General features: G+C 32.5%; 2 protein-coding genes across 2 annotated transcripts; one reads left to right on the top strand and one right to left on the bottom strand.

Annotated features, from left to right (window-relative positions):
* Nucleotides 1-1,089: 1,089 nt before the first annotated feature.
* On the bottom strand, nt 1,090-2,986 carry LOC114178895 (5-amino-6-(5-phospho-D-ribitylamino)uracil phosphatase, chloroplastic). The gene is made up of 2 exons (XM_028065042.1): nt 2,805-2,986; nt 1,090-2,600 (listed from the first exon to the last, which is right to left on the bottom strand). The coding sequence occupies exon 2, from the start codon at nt 2,392-2,394 to the stop codon at nt 1,258-1,260; it is 1,137 nt and encodes a 378-aa protein (XP_027920843.1). The 5' UTR covers nt 2,395-2,600; nt 2,805-2,986; the 3' UTR covers nt 1,090-1,257.
* Nucleotides 2,987-8,773: 5,787 nt separating this feature from the next.
* On the top strand, nt 8,774-15,446 carry LOC114178148 (ABC transporter F family member 4). Its single transcript, XM_028063883.1, has 8 exons — nt 8,774-9,328; nt 9,888-9,950; nt 10,517-11,272; nt 11,414-11,548; nt 12,791-12,874; nt 14,513-14,572; nt 14,724-14,810; nt 14,903-15,446. The coding sequence occupies exons 1-8, from the start codon at nt 8,939-8,941 to the stop codon at nt 15,182-15,184; spliced, it is 1,857 nt and encodes a 618-aa protein (XP_027919684.1). The 5' UTR covers nt 8,774-8,938; the 3' UTR covers nt 15,185-15,446.
* The last annotated feature ends 665 nt before the right edge of the window (nt 15,447-16,111 follow it).

The following is a 16,111-nucleotide window of genomic DNA, read 5'->3' as shown; positions in this document are numbered from 1 at the left end:
TTGGGTAAAATTACAGACGAGAACCTTTTTTATAATCCACAACTGTCCATTAAAAATAAAATCATAAATAATGTATATTTCAATATAATTAATTGAGTATTGCATTTTGCTTTAAATTCTCACTATCACTATACCAACTCTAGAAATATCCCAATCAATGGATTACAAATATATTTTACACAGTTCTCCCGCTACACTTTTGTTAGTTTTTAAGTGAAAATTAAGTATTTCCTCACAGAGATATTAAAATTAGTTTCAAAAGAAACTGAATTCAATTTTAAAAATTAACATTTTTGAATAAGTATTTATTCACACGCACAAACTTGAATGTCAAATCCCGATCGTACTTAAGTTAGGTTCTAAAACAAAAGGTGTTTAGTTTCGAATCATGCACATGGAAAATCACATTCATTGTAATAGTGACCTGGTTTATAAACTAATCAGTGTCTTAAAAGAAAGTGGGTTCATATTTTGCTAAAGGACTCAAATTATACAATAGAAATTTTACAACTTTAGTATCAACAAGTCCAAGCCACAGACCAAAATGAAAGTGGTCCCCTTCAAGCATTCTATTCCTTTAACAAAAAAATAACACAGCTACTTTAGAAATTTGGTAAGAGAACAAGCTTCAACTAACAAGTAAGCAACACATAGTATATATACTACATTATGATTAACCGAGGCAAAAAATCCCAACCCCCCTATCTCTCAAAACATTGCATTATGACTAACATTTATCCCTTTGTCAAGATTTACATATTGGGCTTAGTATACTTCAATCCCCCACAAGCAGAGCAATCGCCGTTATAAATTTTAGTCGAAGACGCAGATGAAAAATAGTTTAAAATTATGTCACTGATGAGGAACTTATTAGCCATTTTAGATATAACACAAAACCTCATTTGGATTCCTCACAAAACTTCTTATTTGAAGGTGACAAATTTTCTCCAGAAGTTAGGTTCGGAAATAATAGGTCAGAAGATAAACTTCACGTACCAAACCTAGAAGTGGGCTAAACTTCGTGAGGTCATCTGTATTCTATCTTACGGATGGAAAGTGGAAAAAAACAGTTAACCGAATAGGAAAATCTCGTGAGTGTATATGAACAGAAAATTCATTAGTAAACATCAATGTTCAATGCAGATCACTTATAATTTTCCCCCCATTTATTCTGTTTACCATATACACAAGTAACTAACCTGTAACTAGTATCATCAACAATCAGATGAAGTTCAATCAACTGTACATTTATATGATTTACCAGAAATTGTCATCAACGGATGATGGGTCATAATCTTCTTCCATCTCCATCTCCACCTCAGGCTCTGGAGACCCAAATTCATTCATTTCAATGTCTGCGAGATTCTTCAAGTCAACCACAGAAAGCTCGTCTAGGCGTCTGACAACCAAGTCTGCAGCCCCAAGCTCATAGACAGGATGCTTACTAGCAACAGCCACACATTTCATCCGTGCTTCGTGCGCAGCCTCCACTGTTAGATTGGAGTTTCCAAACACAATACACCTCTCAGGTATTAAGTTCAAAAGCTGTGCAGCATAAACAAACATTTCAGGATCAGGCTTTCCCCTGTGAACATCCTCTGCTGCTACAACGACACTGAAATTGTCCTCAATCCCGATCTCCCCTATAGCAGACTCAATAGCCTTCCTAGGACGCGTGGAAACCAATGCCATTGGTATCTTATAATGCATTAAAACACTAACAAACTCCTTGGAACCAGGCATGAACCTATATATCCCACCCTGTAAAGCTTGGTAGATTTCTTCCTTTCTATTAGCCATTCTTCTTAATTGTGCTGGATCCCTCGACCAACACAGAACTTCTGAAATTGCCTGTTCATTCTTCATGCCTTCTATTCTCTTGAGGGTAAAAGCAGGAGGAGAGGGTTTGCCTTCTTCCTGGGAGAGTGCCAGCCAAGCCTGTTTCTCTATATCAGTATTGTCCTCAACGAGAACTCCCTCCCACTCAAATATAGCACCCAACCAACCACACCCCATCCTCTCATGCCGGAGCAACGGATTCCGGAGGGAGGGGTTATCGGCTCTATTGGCCGGAGGCCATGAATCAGGCCTTTGATCAAATCCACTATCAATCCTGCTATTATCTCTATTGGGCAATTTCTCTTCCCTGTAAGCATGTGCTTCCCTTGTTAACTCCACAGCCAAGGCCTTAATTGATGAGAACATAACCCTATCTTGCTTATCAGATTTAGGCAAAGTCAAAGAAACCACAATCCTTCCACCACCAAGAAACTCGGTTGTTGGCAGCCGACAAGAATTCAAAGATTTGCGTTTAACAGATACATCCCTGGCCAAGATTCCACCAAAAATTGGACGGTGGCCAAGGAGTGAAGTTGCGGCAATTGATTCAATCATTTTTCACTAACCTAACTGATTTGAGTTCCGCAAAAACGAGGGGACCAACCAATTATCAAATTGAATAGTGTTCAAAAGTAACCAATGCTGAAGAAAGAACTTCAATCCAGATTCCCAGACCCAAATTACTATATTCCCGAAAACGACATCATCTTGGGCAAAACGACACCAGTGAAATCGCAACTTTATCGTCAAGAAAAAATGGCCTTCACGAAAAAACAAGGACACCAATTACTCCAATCGCAAAAATAGCTAACCAGATAATAAATAAATAAAGAAGCTAAATAAAATAAAATGCGCATAACAGTGGAAAGTGAACGCAGAAAAGCGAACAAGAAAAAAGAAAAGAAAGAATGTAAAGAAATCAGTTGAAGCGTTGGAAAGAGAAAAAAGAATGAAGAAGAAGAAACCTGAAAGAGAAAGGGAGCGAACGGGAGAATGAACCAAACGTGAATCTCTTTTCTTCTCTTTTGCCAAATTTTCGGAGAAGCTTTTTCTATACGTTTCCTTTTTCTATTTTTATTTTTTGTTTTTGAATTTGATTCTGATTTTTAAGCAAAATTGTGGTTTATAGAACAGACAGGTTGGGTAAAGAAGAGATAGAGAGAGAAAGCACGCAGAACATTGAAGAAGAAACGGTCCACGCTGGCAAAACCTTCGGTTATCATTGGCACACGTTTCGTCACAAGATGCGGTCACGTTAAAGTATTGGGTCACCGATGGTGTTCATATCATTACCTTTTTCTTTCTTTCTTTAATTAAAACAATCTTATAAATAAACGCATTATCACTTGCTGAAACAGTGTTTCCCGTTACGGCACTCAACAACCATCGGAATAATTTTCAACTTTGAAAGAACTGAAAATGAGTTAAATAAATAAATTTGATTTAAAGTGAAAGTGAATTGGTTTATAATTAGTAATACTAACTTTTATTATTTTTTATTATGATAAATTTAAATTGGATTGGAAGTATATCAATATGTAATAATAATTATTTTTATAACAATTTGATTTTTTGTAAATATCATTATTTAAATAATTTGATTTTTTAATTAATTAATTTATTTATTAAATTATATAAGCTTACATTCTTTAATTAATAATGAGTGAAATAAATAAATACATTAACTATCTATTTGTTTTGTAATAAACTAGGCGCGGTTGCGCATGTGTATTCGTATTTTTTAACTCTTAAAAATTTTAAGATCAATAACAAATATATAATTTTTAAAATAATTGTTAAAAATGTTAATAATTTAAAACAAAAGAAATTTGTAAAAAAATAATTAAAAATAAATTATTTATAAAATAATTAATTTTTAAAATAACTAAGAATAAAACACGTATTATGAAATGTGTATAAAAAAAATCCCTTTTATTGTTATAAATATAGATATAGATAGATAGATATAGATGATAGATATATAAAATAAATTAGAAAAGTAAAACAACATTGGTGAATGAATTGCCTTATCTAATTCAGTATCTCATGATAAATCAAATTTATTATAAAATTTCTGATTCATCGGTTTTAGAAATATATTTTATATAAAAAATATATTTATTAATTACTTAAACCTGAGAAATCAGTATTACAATAATATCATTATTTAATACATATAAAACATACAAATAAAATAAAATAATAAAATTCTCTGCATAACATACCTTTTATTTTTTTTGTAACTCCGACATTTTAAGCAAGTGAAGAAAATATCCCAACATTTTCACATATAATATATTTGCTATATCTAAATTCATTTATACCATATAATTATTCTAATTCCTAAGTGCTTTTAATCTTTTTAATTATAATCTTGTAACTTGAAGACTAACTCCACCAATCTAATGGTCAAATCGACAAGTATTCATGCACGTGTGTTTTCTGGTCTGCACGTTCAACACGTGCCTACATGATCTTGTCTTTATCTATGACACGACGTATATATATATATATATATATATATATATATATATATATATATATATATATATATATATATATATATATATAATTTGAATATAAATATTATTTGTTTACAACTATTTTTTTTAGAAATTTAACAAATTTTTTATAAATAAAATTGGATAGACTGATTTTTTATTTTCTAATCGTATTACCTTTTTTATCTAAAAAAATAATTTATCAATTTTTTGTTAAAATTTTATTTGTCAAAATATCATTACACCTTTCAATATGCATAGTTATTTATATATGTATGGGTAAATATTAACATATATATTGATTAAGGTATATTTTATAGTATTATAATAGATGAATGATAGAAAAAATTTAATATAAAAGCATAAATTATATTGAAACAAAATATTTAACTAATATAGTTTAATTACATGCTTGATCGGCCTTCAAGCAAAATCGTGAGGTGAATTAACAATATTATGCCTAATCATATAATATCAAGGTCAATCAAAAGGATATGTTAACAAATTATGGTTGACGGGGATTATGATACTATTTTACTAACTTCCGAATACATTTGTCAAAAGATAATTTTTTTTATACACTCCCATGCTATTCTTTACTTTCGTGTATTTAAAAATTTCAATTATATCTAGTTGTAATTACAATTTTGGATTGTGAAATCCATAAATATTTTGGATTTTACCATTTATAATGCAAAATTATATTTTGCACAATTTTAATACAAATTTACATTTCAAAGTGTTCAATTTGTAAAATAAATTTACATTCCAAATTATATAATATGTAATGTAAATTTGTATTTCAAAATGCAAAATTGCATTATGGGTTGTACAATTCAAAATGCACATGTGGAATTTGAAATTTTCATTTCACATCTTTTATCATTGATTCTCACCTCTTTCCTTACAATTTATATTATTATGATCTTTTCATTTGTTTTAATGGACACTTGCGAATATCTTATAGGATGGAAGTGGAAGAAGATGATGGGGTGGGGGTGGAGGCGAAATAAGAAAATGGGATGGAGGTGAAGATGGAGATTTGAACGAAGGTGAGAGAAGATAAGGTGGATTTTAAGGTGGACGAAGAAGGTATGTTGGAGGTGGAAGAAGGAAGTGAAGTAGAGGTGGAGGAAAGTATGAAGGTGTTGTACGAGGGGATAAGGGAAGAAGAGGAGGGAAATTTTGACATTTTACCTTGTTTATGAGATTGTGGTAAGAAAACATGGGGTGTAGGAAGAAATTCTTTGTCTAATTGGGCTTAAGTGGCTTAGCCCAATACACAATAACAAACTTTAAGGGGCTTTTTTTTGCATCCCATATTTTTCTTCCAACACCCTTAGTTTTATTAATTTTTTTACTTTAGTTATTGGGTGTGTTATGGTTTTATTTTTTATTTTTAATGTTAGTTATTTGGTGTGTTCTATTTTGTTAGTTTTTTTTTAGTTATTTGGTGTGTTGTTTTTAATGTTTGTTAGCATTAGCTTGTCACATAATTGGTTTAGTCATATAATATAGTCATCCACTTCTGATTGTGAATCAACTAGCAAAAACTTTTTTAGTTCTTTTACTCGATCATAGTTTTCGACTAATATTTCATATTCATCACACTATTGGCCAAGTTATTTAAACAAATCATGTTAGATAAGGGACCAAGACTTTTCACCCATCCCTAACAAAGCAACAATGCCTTTATACCCACAATGACCATTAGCAACAAAATTAAGAACACCAACAATGCAAATGTTACAAGTCAGATGGAATTGATCTAACACTTGTATTCGCCTTTGTTGCATACATCAAAATCTAGCATTCACATTTTCCTTAGATTGAATGTCTTTCTTTGCTGAAGAACTATCATGTCGGGAATGGAAAGCGTCTACATGCTTGAAATATGAAGGTTCACGCTTTGTAGACCTTTTAGACGATGAAATGTAGTCTTTTGTGCACCCTTTATTTTAACTTTATGCAATAGAGTAACCATTGATGTAATAACAAGACAAGCAATTTCAAGTAACTTGTGTTTGATGGTCAATTTTTTCTGCAATATCCACTTCTTTGAAACGATTCACCCCTACATCAAGTTCCTTTTGAATACATAACTTTGTTTGCGACTCAATTGATGAAATATCTGAAAAGGTCAATCTAGTCCACATGATATGAATTTCATGCATAGTAATCACCCTAATGCCATATTTAGGTAATTCACAAGTACATGGTATATCATATGTTCATCTCAAAATGCAACCACAACGTTCAGTAACCATGAGTAAACTTGGTGTTTTAGTACCCAAGTACAAAAGCAATTGGACATTACAATGTCCGAATACTAGAGTATCTCGATATTCCAATACATGAGTAATTTAGTGTTCCAACACCTAAGTACAAAAGCAAATAACAACTCGACGTTACAATACCCATATTCAAAAAATAACTTTTCAAAAGAAATACTTAGTTTGGAGAAAGTCTGACGACACTCGAGACTTTAAAGTAAAAGGAAAGTTGAAAGAACTTGATGGAAAGCTCATAACCAAGGTTGTCTCAAGATAAACTACCTCGACAAAAAGTGAGTGCGAGGACGAACGTCCAAACTAGCAATGTCATAATTACGATCACACATCGCATAACTTTGCAGAAAGTAACCATGAAGAAAGAAAGATAAAGCAAAGAAAGTTGAAGCACGAAAAGCTTACGAAAATGAAAAAGGTAGCAAGCACAATGGAGGTTTCCTTCCCTAGGCTTATCTCATAGACGCACAAGGACAAACATTCACTAGTAGAAAGTTTGGCTAAGAAGACAAAGCGTACAATGCCCGCCTAAGAAAGTTTTTATATTATAATAATAAAAATTCTAAATGTACCTACCCGACCCAACAAATGATGTTAAGTAATGTAGTCCAATATGATCCAATTAGCCTCATTACCAAAAAAACTACAAAACATTTTAAGATACATATGATGAGACAAATATTCACATATTAACGATAATTATGATAAATACCGGTAGTTTCATTAGGCTATCATATTCATCGATGACAAATATTATATAATATTTAGTATATAAGGTGATGTATGACCTTATTATACTTATTTTAGGTAATATATCACATTATTGTTATTATACTCACTAGCATAAACACAGCGCTATCGTGCCTGCGTGTACGATAGCGCATGTGTGTATGCATTTTTAAATATATATGATATTATATTAGTAGATGATGATATTATGATGTTATTAATTTAATATATAAAATAAATTTACATTTATTGAAAATAAATTAAAATGAATGAAAAAAATATGAGAAAATAATTACAGATGAATAGGAAAAAAAATAGAAGATAGAGTCTCATAAAGGATAAAATTTGAATTATGAAAGGTGGACAAAAAAGAGAAGATCATTTTTATATATGGTTATAGATTTGAAGTGAGCTAATATATTGTTAATATTACCATTTTATCATGAGTCTAAGGTCTTGGAAGATCCTATAAATACACATAGTATCCTCCATCAAATACTCACTCAAAGAACAATCATTTAAATTGATAATTTTTAAAAAGATCCTTACTCTCTTATTGAATTCAGAGAGTCTTTTGGAGGTGAATCTCCTTCATTTAGAATAACAAGGAATTCAATTTCGGTCATCATGAACATTCAAACCACCACTAAAATCTTACCACCTATACAAAAGTCACGCTCTAAATTCCGGTAAAAACAAAAAAATATATTAAATTAAATTTTAAAAGTAAAAAATAATAATAAGAGTTATATACAATATGAAAGTTAAATACATGTAATTTTAAACAATGAATTAGTTATGTTTCTCGATTGATTGTTCATAATCATTGGATCCATTTTTTAATCCATTGTAGTCAACATGAATCATTGATTGTAAAAACTAAAAGGTAAAGAAAATTCCATGAATATTAATGCTTTTAATCATTTGTTTTACTTTTTATTATTTTTAAATTGTGACTGTAGCGGTTATAAATATTTAAGGGAACTTTAACTTTAAGAGTTATTTGTTAGTTAATTATTCTTTGATAGAATGTTTTAAAGTGAATTTACCCCCAGTTTATGCCAACACTTTATTTTGTTTTATGTAATTATTATAATTTTCGTTTGTTTGTATAATTTAAATCTTGATATCAGTTAAAAATTTTACAAGTATTTAGTTATAGAAAAAATATTTTATGCTTTGACAATACCTAGATTAACCTTTATACAAAATAGTTAACCTCCATTTTCATCATATTAAAGTATCTTAAAGTGCAATCAAAAGTCTCAAACCACAATGTATTCATAATCATAGCTTCATTTTATGTAGTGGAAGAATTTCATTAGAATGAGATACTCAAAATCAGAAATTAATAACACTATTTGAATTGATTTTGATGTTTTGCCTAGTTACCCTACTAGAAGGTTGTATTCCTTAATATACCCTAAATTCGTGAAGAACTTGGAGCTTTTGATAAATAAGATAAGTAGAAAACTCTTCCCATTTTTAACAGGCTCGAGACAAATAGCAAGGTTCTTCGTTTAGTTTCAGACATTTCAACAAAATCCAAATTCTGGTGTTACAGTGGCGGTGGGTGTAAGAATGGGAAACCGACGCTTCACTCAGGTCGCAACCAGCGACGAGGAGGACGAAACTCCTCCGCCTCCGAAGCAGCAATCCACGGCCAGTGCCTCCGACGAGAACCGGTCGAAGCAGCAGCGCAAGAGGAAGAGGATGAAGCTCCAGGAAGAAGAGGAGGAAGAGGAGGAAGTGGAGAAGGAGAGCGAAAAGGAGAAAGAGAAAGAGAAAGAGGAAGATAAGAACAAGAAGAGAAAGATCAGAGACAAGCAGGACGGAAGATCTAACGAAGAAGAGGAACCGCCGCAGGAAGACGCCAAACCCATCGGCGAACCGATTAGGGTTTCTGGAAAGGGGAGAGGCCGGAAAAAACATTTTGATTCCTTTGAGTACGACGGAAACCAATACACGCTGGTATTAACTTTTTATCACTAGTAGGAATTTGAGGAAAATAGTTTAGGGTGTTTGATATGTCTAGTTTCAAATTCATTTTTCTTCTGCTAGGGGGGCACGTGTATAATTGTTTTATGGAAAATAATCAATGGACACTGTAACGCTAGATGACACCTAAAGTGAGAAGAGAGGAAAGAGAAATAAGTGTATGATGAATAAGAGTGTCTATATATCATCATCCTTGTGTTATTTCCAAGGGCTTTGATCTCTGCAACTTGAATCAAGTAACTACAACTCAGTAGTTGTCACTAGCAGTGCATTACGGCATTTCAACGGAAAAAAAATTAGTTAATACTTGATTCTAAATCCAATGGCAGTGTAATTTACATAATCTTTCCGAAAGCCCACTCTTCCTATTTTCTGGCAACAGAGTGAGAAGTGCAGTTTGACGTTTCAGCTATGAAGATGGCTTGCGCGTTGTTTTTGAGGTTGATGGTTTATTTGTGAAAGTGGGTGCTGAAGACATTCTAAGATAAGAAATGTGTTGTATTCCTATGTTTTAATGTCGCTTTTTCTGCAGGAAGATCCTATACTTCTCACACCTGAAGACAAAGACCAAAAGCCTTATGTGGCGATTATTAAGGTAGATTTCTTGTCAAATATATACTTTTTGCTGTAAGATGACAATAGTTTTTGAATGTCTGGGCTTGGACATTAAGACGTTATGACATTTGGTAATTTGCCTTGACATAATGTACTGGATTTTGGTGATCATCAGGGTATATCATCATGCATTGGTGAAAATGTAATAAATTCTACCAGTAGTGAATGGAGTACAAATAACACATTCCTGCTCTTTAATAATACATTCATGTTTTTTATACTTTAGTTTATGTGTTTAATATCATATTTTTGCATTCCCATTTTGTTCCCTTACTGGGAATTCCAGGCTTGTGCTGGAGTTAGCGTATTGTGTTACCTTTTTAGTTTTGGTAACTAGTTTACCAGTTTTTTGCCATGTTGTATGCATTGAATCTTGCCGAGAAGTTGAGCTGCATTGATGTTTTTTGGGTCTGGTAATCCCATTTATTTTTGTCCTCTGTCTTGTGGTGGTAGAGGAGAGGATGGTGTTATCCTTTCTTTTCTACAAAATGTAGTTATAAATCTTTTTTCTCTATTCACCTTCTAATTTAGGGGTTGTTTATTCAGGACATTACGCAATCCATAAATGGCAGCATGATGGTCACAGGCCAGTGGTTCTATCGACCTGAAGAAGCTGAAAGGAAAGGTGGTGGCAGCTGGCAATCACGTGATACAAGGGAGCTGTTTTATAGTTTCCACCGTGATGATGTACCTGCAGAATCTGTTATGCATAAGTGTGTGGTGCATTTTGTTCCCATACACAAACAGCTTCCAATTCGTAAGCTCCATCCTGGGTTTATTGTGCAAAAAGTGTATGATACAGTAGAAAGGAAACTTTGGAAGCTAACTGATAAGGACTATGAGGACAATAAACAGCAAGAAATTGATGAACTTGTTCAGAAAACTCTTCAACGTTTGGGTGAACTACAAGATATTGAGCCTGAAGAACCCGTTGCTGAACAGGAAGATCTGATGAAAAATAAAAGAATCTTGAGGAAAAAGAGCATTTCACCTCTCGATGTTTCAAAAGAGGAGGAAACATCTCGTAAGAGTGACCAATCTCTGAAACCTGAAACACCCGGGAGTTGTGCAACTAATGCTTCAGAACATTATCGTATACTAGTGGATTTTAATGCTCTAACTGGAGATACCCATCGTGACAAATGTTTGGAGAAGTTGCTTCAAAGTGTTCAATTCATATTTAACTCTGATGACAGCACAAAGAAGGAAGACAAAGTAAATGACAATTCTGATGCAGTCAACAATGGAAACAATGACAAAAGTTCAGAAGTAGCAAATGAATGTAAAGACAAGGCTCAACAGGTACATGGTGAATTGGTAAATTGTTTTGGTGGTGATTTATGGGATTGCTTGTTTTCTCATGTCCTTCTATTTATTACCCTTTTCTTTGAGGCTAGTTGAGGGTTATAAGGATTCCATCATTTACTTATTTTCACGCTACAGAGTTCCAAGTCTTTTATCTGGCCAGATGTTGCTGTTCCAGCTGTAGTTGCTCTAGAAAAAGCATCACATGAAACCTTTTCATCAGATTATCAGAAGTATAATCAAAAGCTACGGCAATTAGTATTTAATCTCAAGGTTAGAAGCTTCTCTTCTGATATGGATTTCTAACTTGAAATGTTTTTAAATGATGCACTTAAATGATTAAAAAATTATATTGCTGCTACATTATTGGACTTCTTTTTTTCCTTTTATGGATATTTTGGTTGTTGTATTTATTAAAAAATAATTTCTAAGATATAGGATGTCTGATAGAATGTTGGCAATCTTTTCTTTGTCATATATTCCTCATGCTATTACTGATGAATTATTGATTGTAATTTTGAAATTGGCAATATGCTTAAACTGCTTTATTTTCTCTCTCTTTTTTTGTTGTAATTAACAATTTTCATATTTGTAATTCTGTCCAGTAGTTTTTAATGCACTAAAATTTATTTCTGTTATGATGTTATTTTTCCCAGTTTTCAATTACATAAAGTTTAGTTTAGCAAGATTATGTTTGGATTGAAAGAAGGAGATGAAATCATATTCCATTGTTTGGATTGTGGAAAAAAGGGTAGCTTGGCTTGGCATGGAACCCAATAAAACACTTTCCATGAAATTCCACTACTTACCTTCATTCCCCCCCTACCCTCTAATTTTGGGTGGTATGGGAGGGAAGTGGGAAAATGTTATGCCTTTTTTTGTTTAATCATAAAATTTCATTGTTGCCCTACCAATGCATCTTTTCCTTTTCTCCACACTGCTCAGCGGCTGCAAACTTCTCTCCATTATTATAGCTCATCAGCATCCTGGATGCTATAATATTCCCTTTCTTTTACTTAAATCTCCTGGGTCATATTTAATTGTTTTTTTTTACTTCATAATAGTGTGGAGTTGTAGCATGAAATCTCATGGGTCATACATTAGGGAGAAGTGAATGGGTATATGTAGAGGAGGGGTAAAAAAAATTGAGAGGTTAATGGTTAGGCTGAGTGAAGAAGTTAGTTCTTCCTCAGGAAAGGGATTTTTCCGTTTTTACTTCATCTTCAATCTTGCAAGGAGCTCTTCTCCATCCTTAGCCACTTTTCATCTTCATTTCCTACTTCTATACTGTAACAGATGATTTTCATTTGAGTGAACTAAATTCAGTATAAACATTAAATAATATTAATCTTATCTATAATGGTGCGGGTGCCTAAAATAATGCCTAAATAAATTCATTATAACTACCACTGCTCTAGAGCTCTATTTTTGGCTTGACATATTAATATGAATATTTTCTTATATATTTATTTCTGTAGTGATAATGATTTACTTATATTTTCTTTCTTTTGACAGAACAATGCAATCCTAGCACGCCGTCTATTAAATGGAGAGTTGGAACCTTCTAAAATATTGAATATGACTCCCAATGAATTGAAGGTATTTTTTCTTTTTCTATTTTCCTTGGTTGAAAATTTTCTGTTGTGTGCTCTTATGATGAATTTATCGATAGGTTTTATCTTATTATTTTCTGATTTAAACCAGTGGCATCTTGTGATTGTTTTGGTCTTCATCATATACCTATTTAACACATCCTTGGTGAAAACCTATCGTTATGTTCATGAGCAATGTTAATCACCACCCTGCATTTGACCTGTTTGATTGGTTTTCTTTGTATTTACATGGGGCACCTTTCTTGAGTTAAATCACTCTAAAATTGGTTGTGTTTGATCATTTCATGATAAATACAGTACCAGGTGCCTTTTTTTTGACACATTTATAATCAACAAGTGCTCTTCTCCACTGTTGGGCTGGGAATTGTTTGTTGCTCGTTTCCTATTAATTTATTTTTAAGCTGGTAATATAATAATTTTCCTTATGGTATATATTAGTGAGAATGTTCCAGAACAACCCAAACCTCCCCTCCACCGTGTCTTTCAAATTTCATGGCATAAAGTGCGTCATTTTTTCCTTTAGTAATTAGTGATGTTCATTACCCGTTGTTTTGTATAAATATGAGAAGCGGTTACTGGTTGAGTGTGTATGGATTGGCATGTGCTCAGATGGTAGTTCCGTTCATTGTGGAGTCTGTGAATCAGTTCGAAAGTGGATTTGGGATCATAAGGAGTAACTAGAGCAGCCATTAAGAGGTGGCACCAACACATTCAACCAGACATGGTGAGGGCTTCGACCAGGAAGACTGATGGAGGAGAGTGGTACCATCAGGAGGTTGTTGTGGGAGTAGAGGAAGAGCTGAGAGCAGCTATGATGGGGTGGGTACCTCTGAAGGAAATATATACAGATTTCCGATTTTCATGGAATGTCAACAAATAAAAATCTATTCACAGATTTGGTTCTTTGGTTGAATTCTACTGATTGCAGACTCCTGATGTGGTCAAGGTATTATTTGGCCTAGTGGCATGCTACTGAAAGGAGCAGTTTTGGTGTTGAAAAATGTTGATATGGTTTGAACTTTGTTGCAGAAATGGGATCCCATTTTGGTTGAGGGAGTCATTGTCTTCATGTTTTCTTACATTCCATTAGTGTATTGGAGAAGATCTTCTGTCAAAAATAATCAATTTTCAGTGACTGAGTTGATTTGATAAAATATCATCTTATTCGGGGTCAGCAGTTCTTTTAAATAACTAATATATCTGTTATTTATTTAGTTGTGCAGTAATGGGAAAAATATGCTTTGGTCTACATTAAAGTCCTAAATTAACTGATTTTTTTTTATATGTTCATGAAACCATGAACTTGTAAATTTTGATCCCAGTTGTGTTTTTGCATGTCGTTACGATTTGTATGCGGATTCTGCTTTGTAGGAAGTACAGGGTTTAGTAGGGAAGTAGTTGCTACATATTATATTAATTTAATTGAATGTCCTTTTAAACATATTAATCGTTTTATAACAATACTTGGAAGTGTTTGAAGTCTCGAGTCCTCTTTTTAACGGTACAGCCGATAAATCACCACTTGTTACAACTGACTCAATTTCTTAAAGCTTCTTTTATTAAAATTATTCTGACTGATGATTCTATGGCTTATTTGGTTATTTACTGAATATTTGAATTCTAGGAGGGTTTGACTGCTGAGGAAACAAACAAGAAAGAGCCTGATGAGTCACAACAAATGCAGGTCACTCTCATTTCATGCAAAAACATTATAATTTGTTAAATTGTGTAGAGATTTATATATATATATATATATATATATATATATATATATATATATATATATATATATATATATATATATGTTGACTGTTAGCTGTCTATATGGGAAACAGATGACGGGTGCTCGATGCCGTAGATGCAGTGAGTGTAAGGTGGGCTTGAGGGATATAATCCACGCAGGCCATGGTGATCGATATCAGGTTTGCGCATCATCTTCAACTGAAATCTGAAATTCCAAAACCATCTCCTATGCGTTATATAGATTTGCTTGATTGTTGCTCTGCTTGTGCAGCTGGAATGTATTGCCTGTGGTCATTCCTGGTTTGCCTCCCGTGATGAAGTGTCTGACCTGACTATAGATGCATCAGATTCAAAAAGAAGTGTAGGTACAGCGCCATGGGCCACTGCAAAATTTGAAGATGTTGAAAAGAAACTGGTCAGTCCCCGTGAATCTGAAAAGAATGACATATTTAAGAAAACAAGTGAAGCATATATGCCAGTTTTGGATGCCCAGAAATCGTTTGGCAAGTCTAGGAAAGATGAAAACGTCCAAGCTTCAAAACAGGTTGATTAGTGACTAGGAATGTTATTCTATGCTATAGCTAGTTTTAGAATTTTTATGGTACTGATGGTAGCAAAAGATTGTATATACTTCGCATTAAATAGAGCCCCATTGGTTATCTAATAAATAGAGCCATTGTTTATCTGTACAGCTTTAGTACATGTAAATGCTTATGTAGAGTGGTACTATATAGCCATTTATCATAGTTATTGTCCTCGAACATCTTATTGGGTGTGATGATATTTAACATTAGATGGTTTGATTTGAAAAAAAATATATTCACCCCCACTCATTTTCACCATTTTTACTACTATATTCTATCATTGTAATTATAATTTTTATTGTCATAATTGTTAGTTTCATCAATATTAATATACATTTTCAATGAAAAAAAAACTAGCCACCATCACCATTGGTTGTAGGTGTCAGAATACGCAGTCTGACACTACTAATAATAAGTAAAGCAATAAAAAAGTGATGGTTTAATCTGAATCGTATTTAGATTATGATTCTTAGGTCTTCAAATTATATCAAGTCATTGACTATTTAAAAAAAGTAAATATACAATTAAAAATAGTTCGAAATAAAAAATTATAGAATTAAATATGTATTTTAAAGTCAATTAGCATTAATGAAATTAATTTTAATTTAGATTAACTAATTTTCTTGAGATAATACTACTTAACTTAAAAAATGTAATTATTATTTTATAAAATAGACTAAATTATAAACCTACAATTCAACCCAACTTAGTATATCTAAGTGAGTTGAGTGACTAAAATAAAGAATAGTTTAATTTAGTTTAAATCATTCTTTTTTGTTGAGTTGGTTTTATGAGTTTTTCAGTTGACTTATAAGACTAAGATGTATTTAACATTATTATCACCAATTTTGTCATGCTTATCATCATAATCATAATTGATGTTGTAACGTTATTAT

Source organism: Vigna unguiculata, chromosome 3 (assembly GCF_004118075.2).
Source record: "Vigna unguiculata cultivar IT97K-499-35 chromosome 3, ASM411807v1, whole genome shotgun sequence".
Classification (NCBI taxonomy): domain Eukaryota; kingdom Viridiplantae; phylum Streptophyta; class Magnoliopsida; order Fabales; family Fabaceae; genus Vigna; species Vigna unguiculata.
This window is presented reverse-complemented; position numbering and strand designations above follow the sequence as displayed.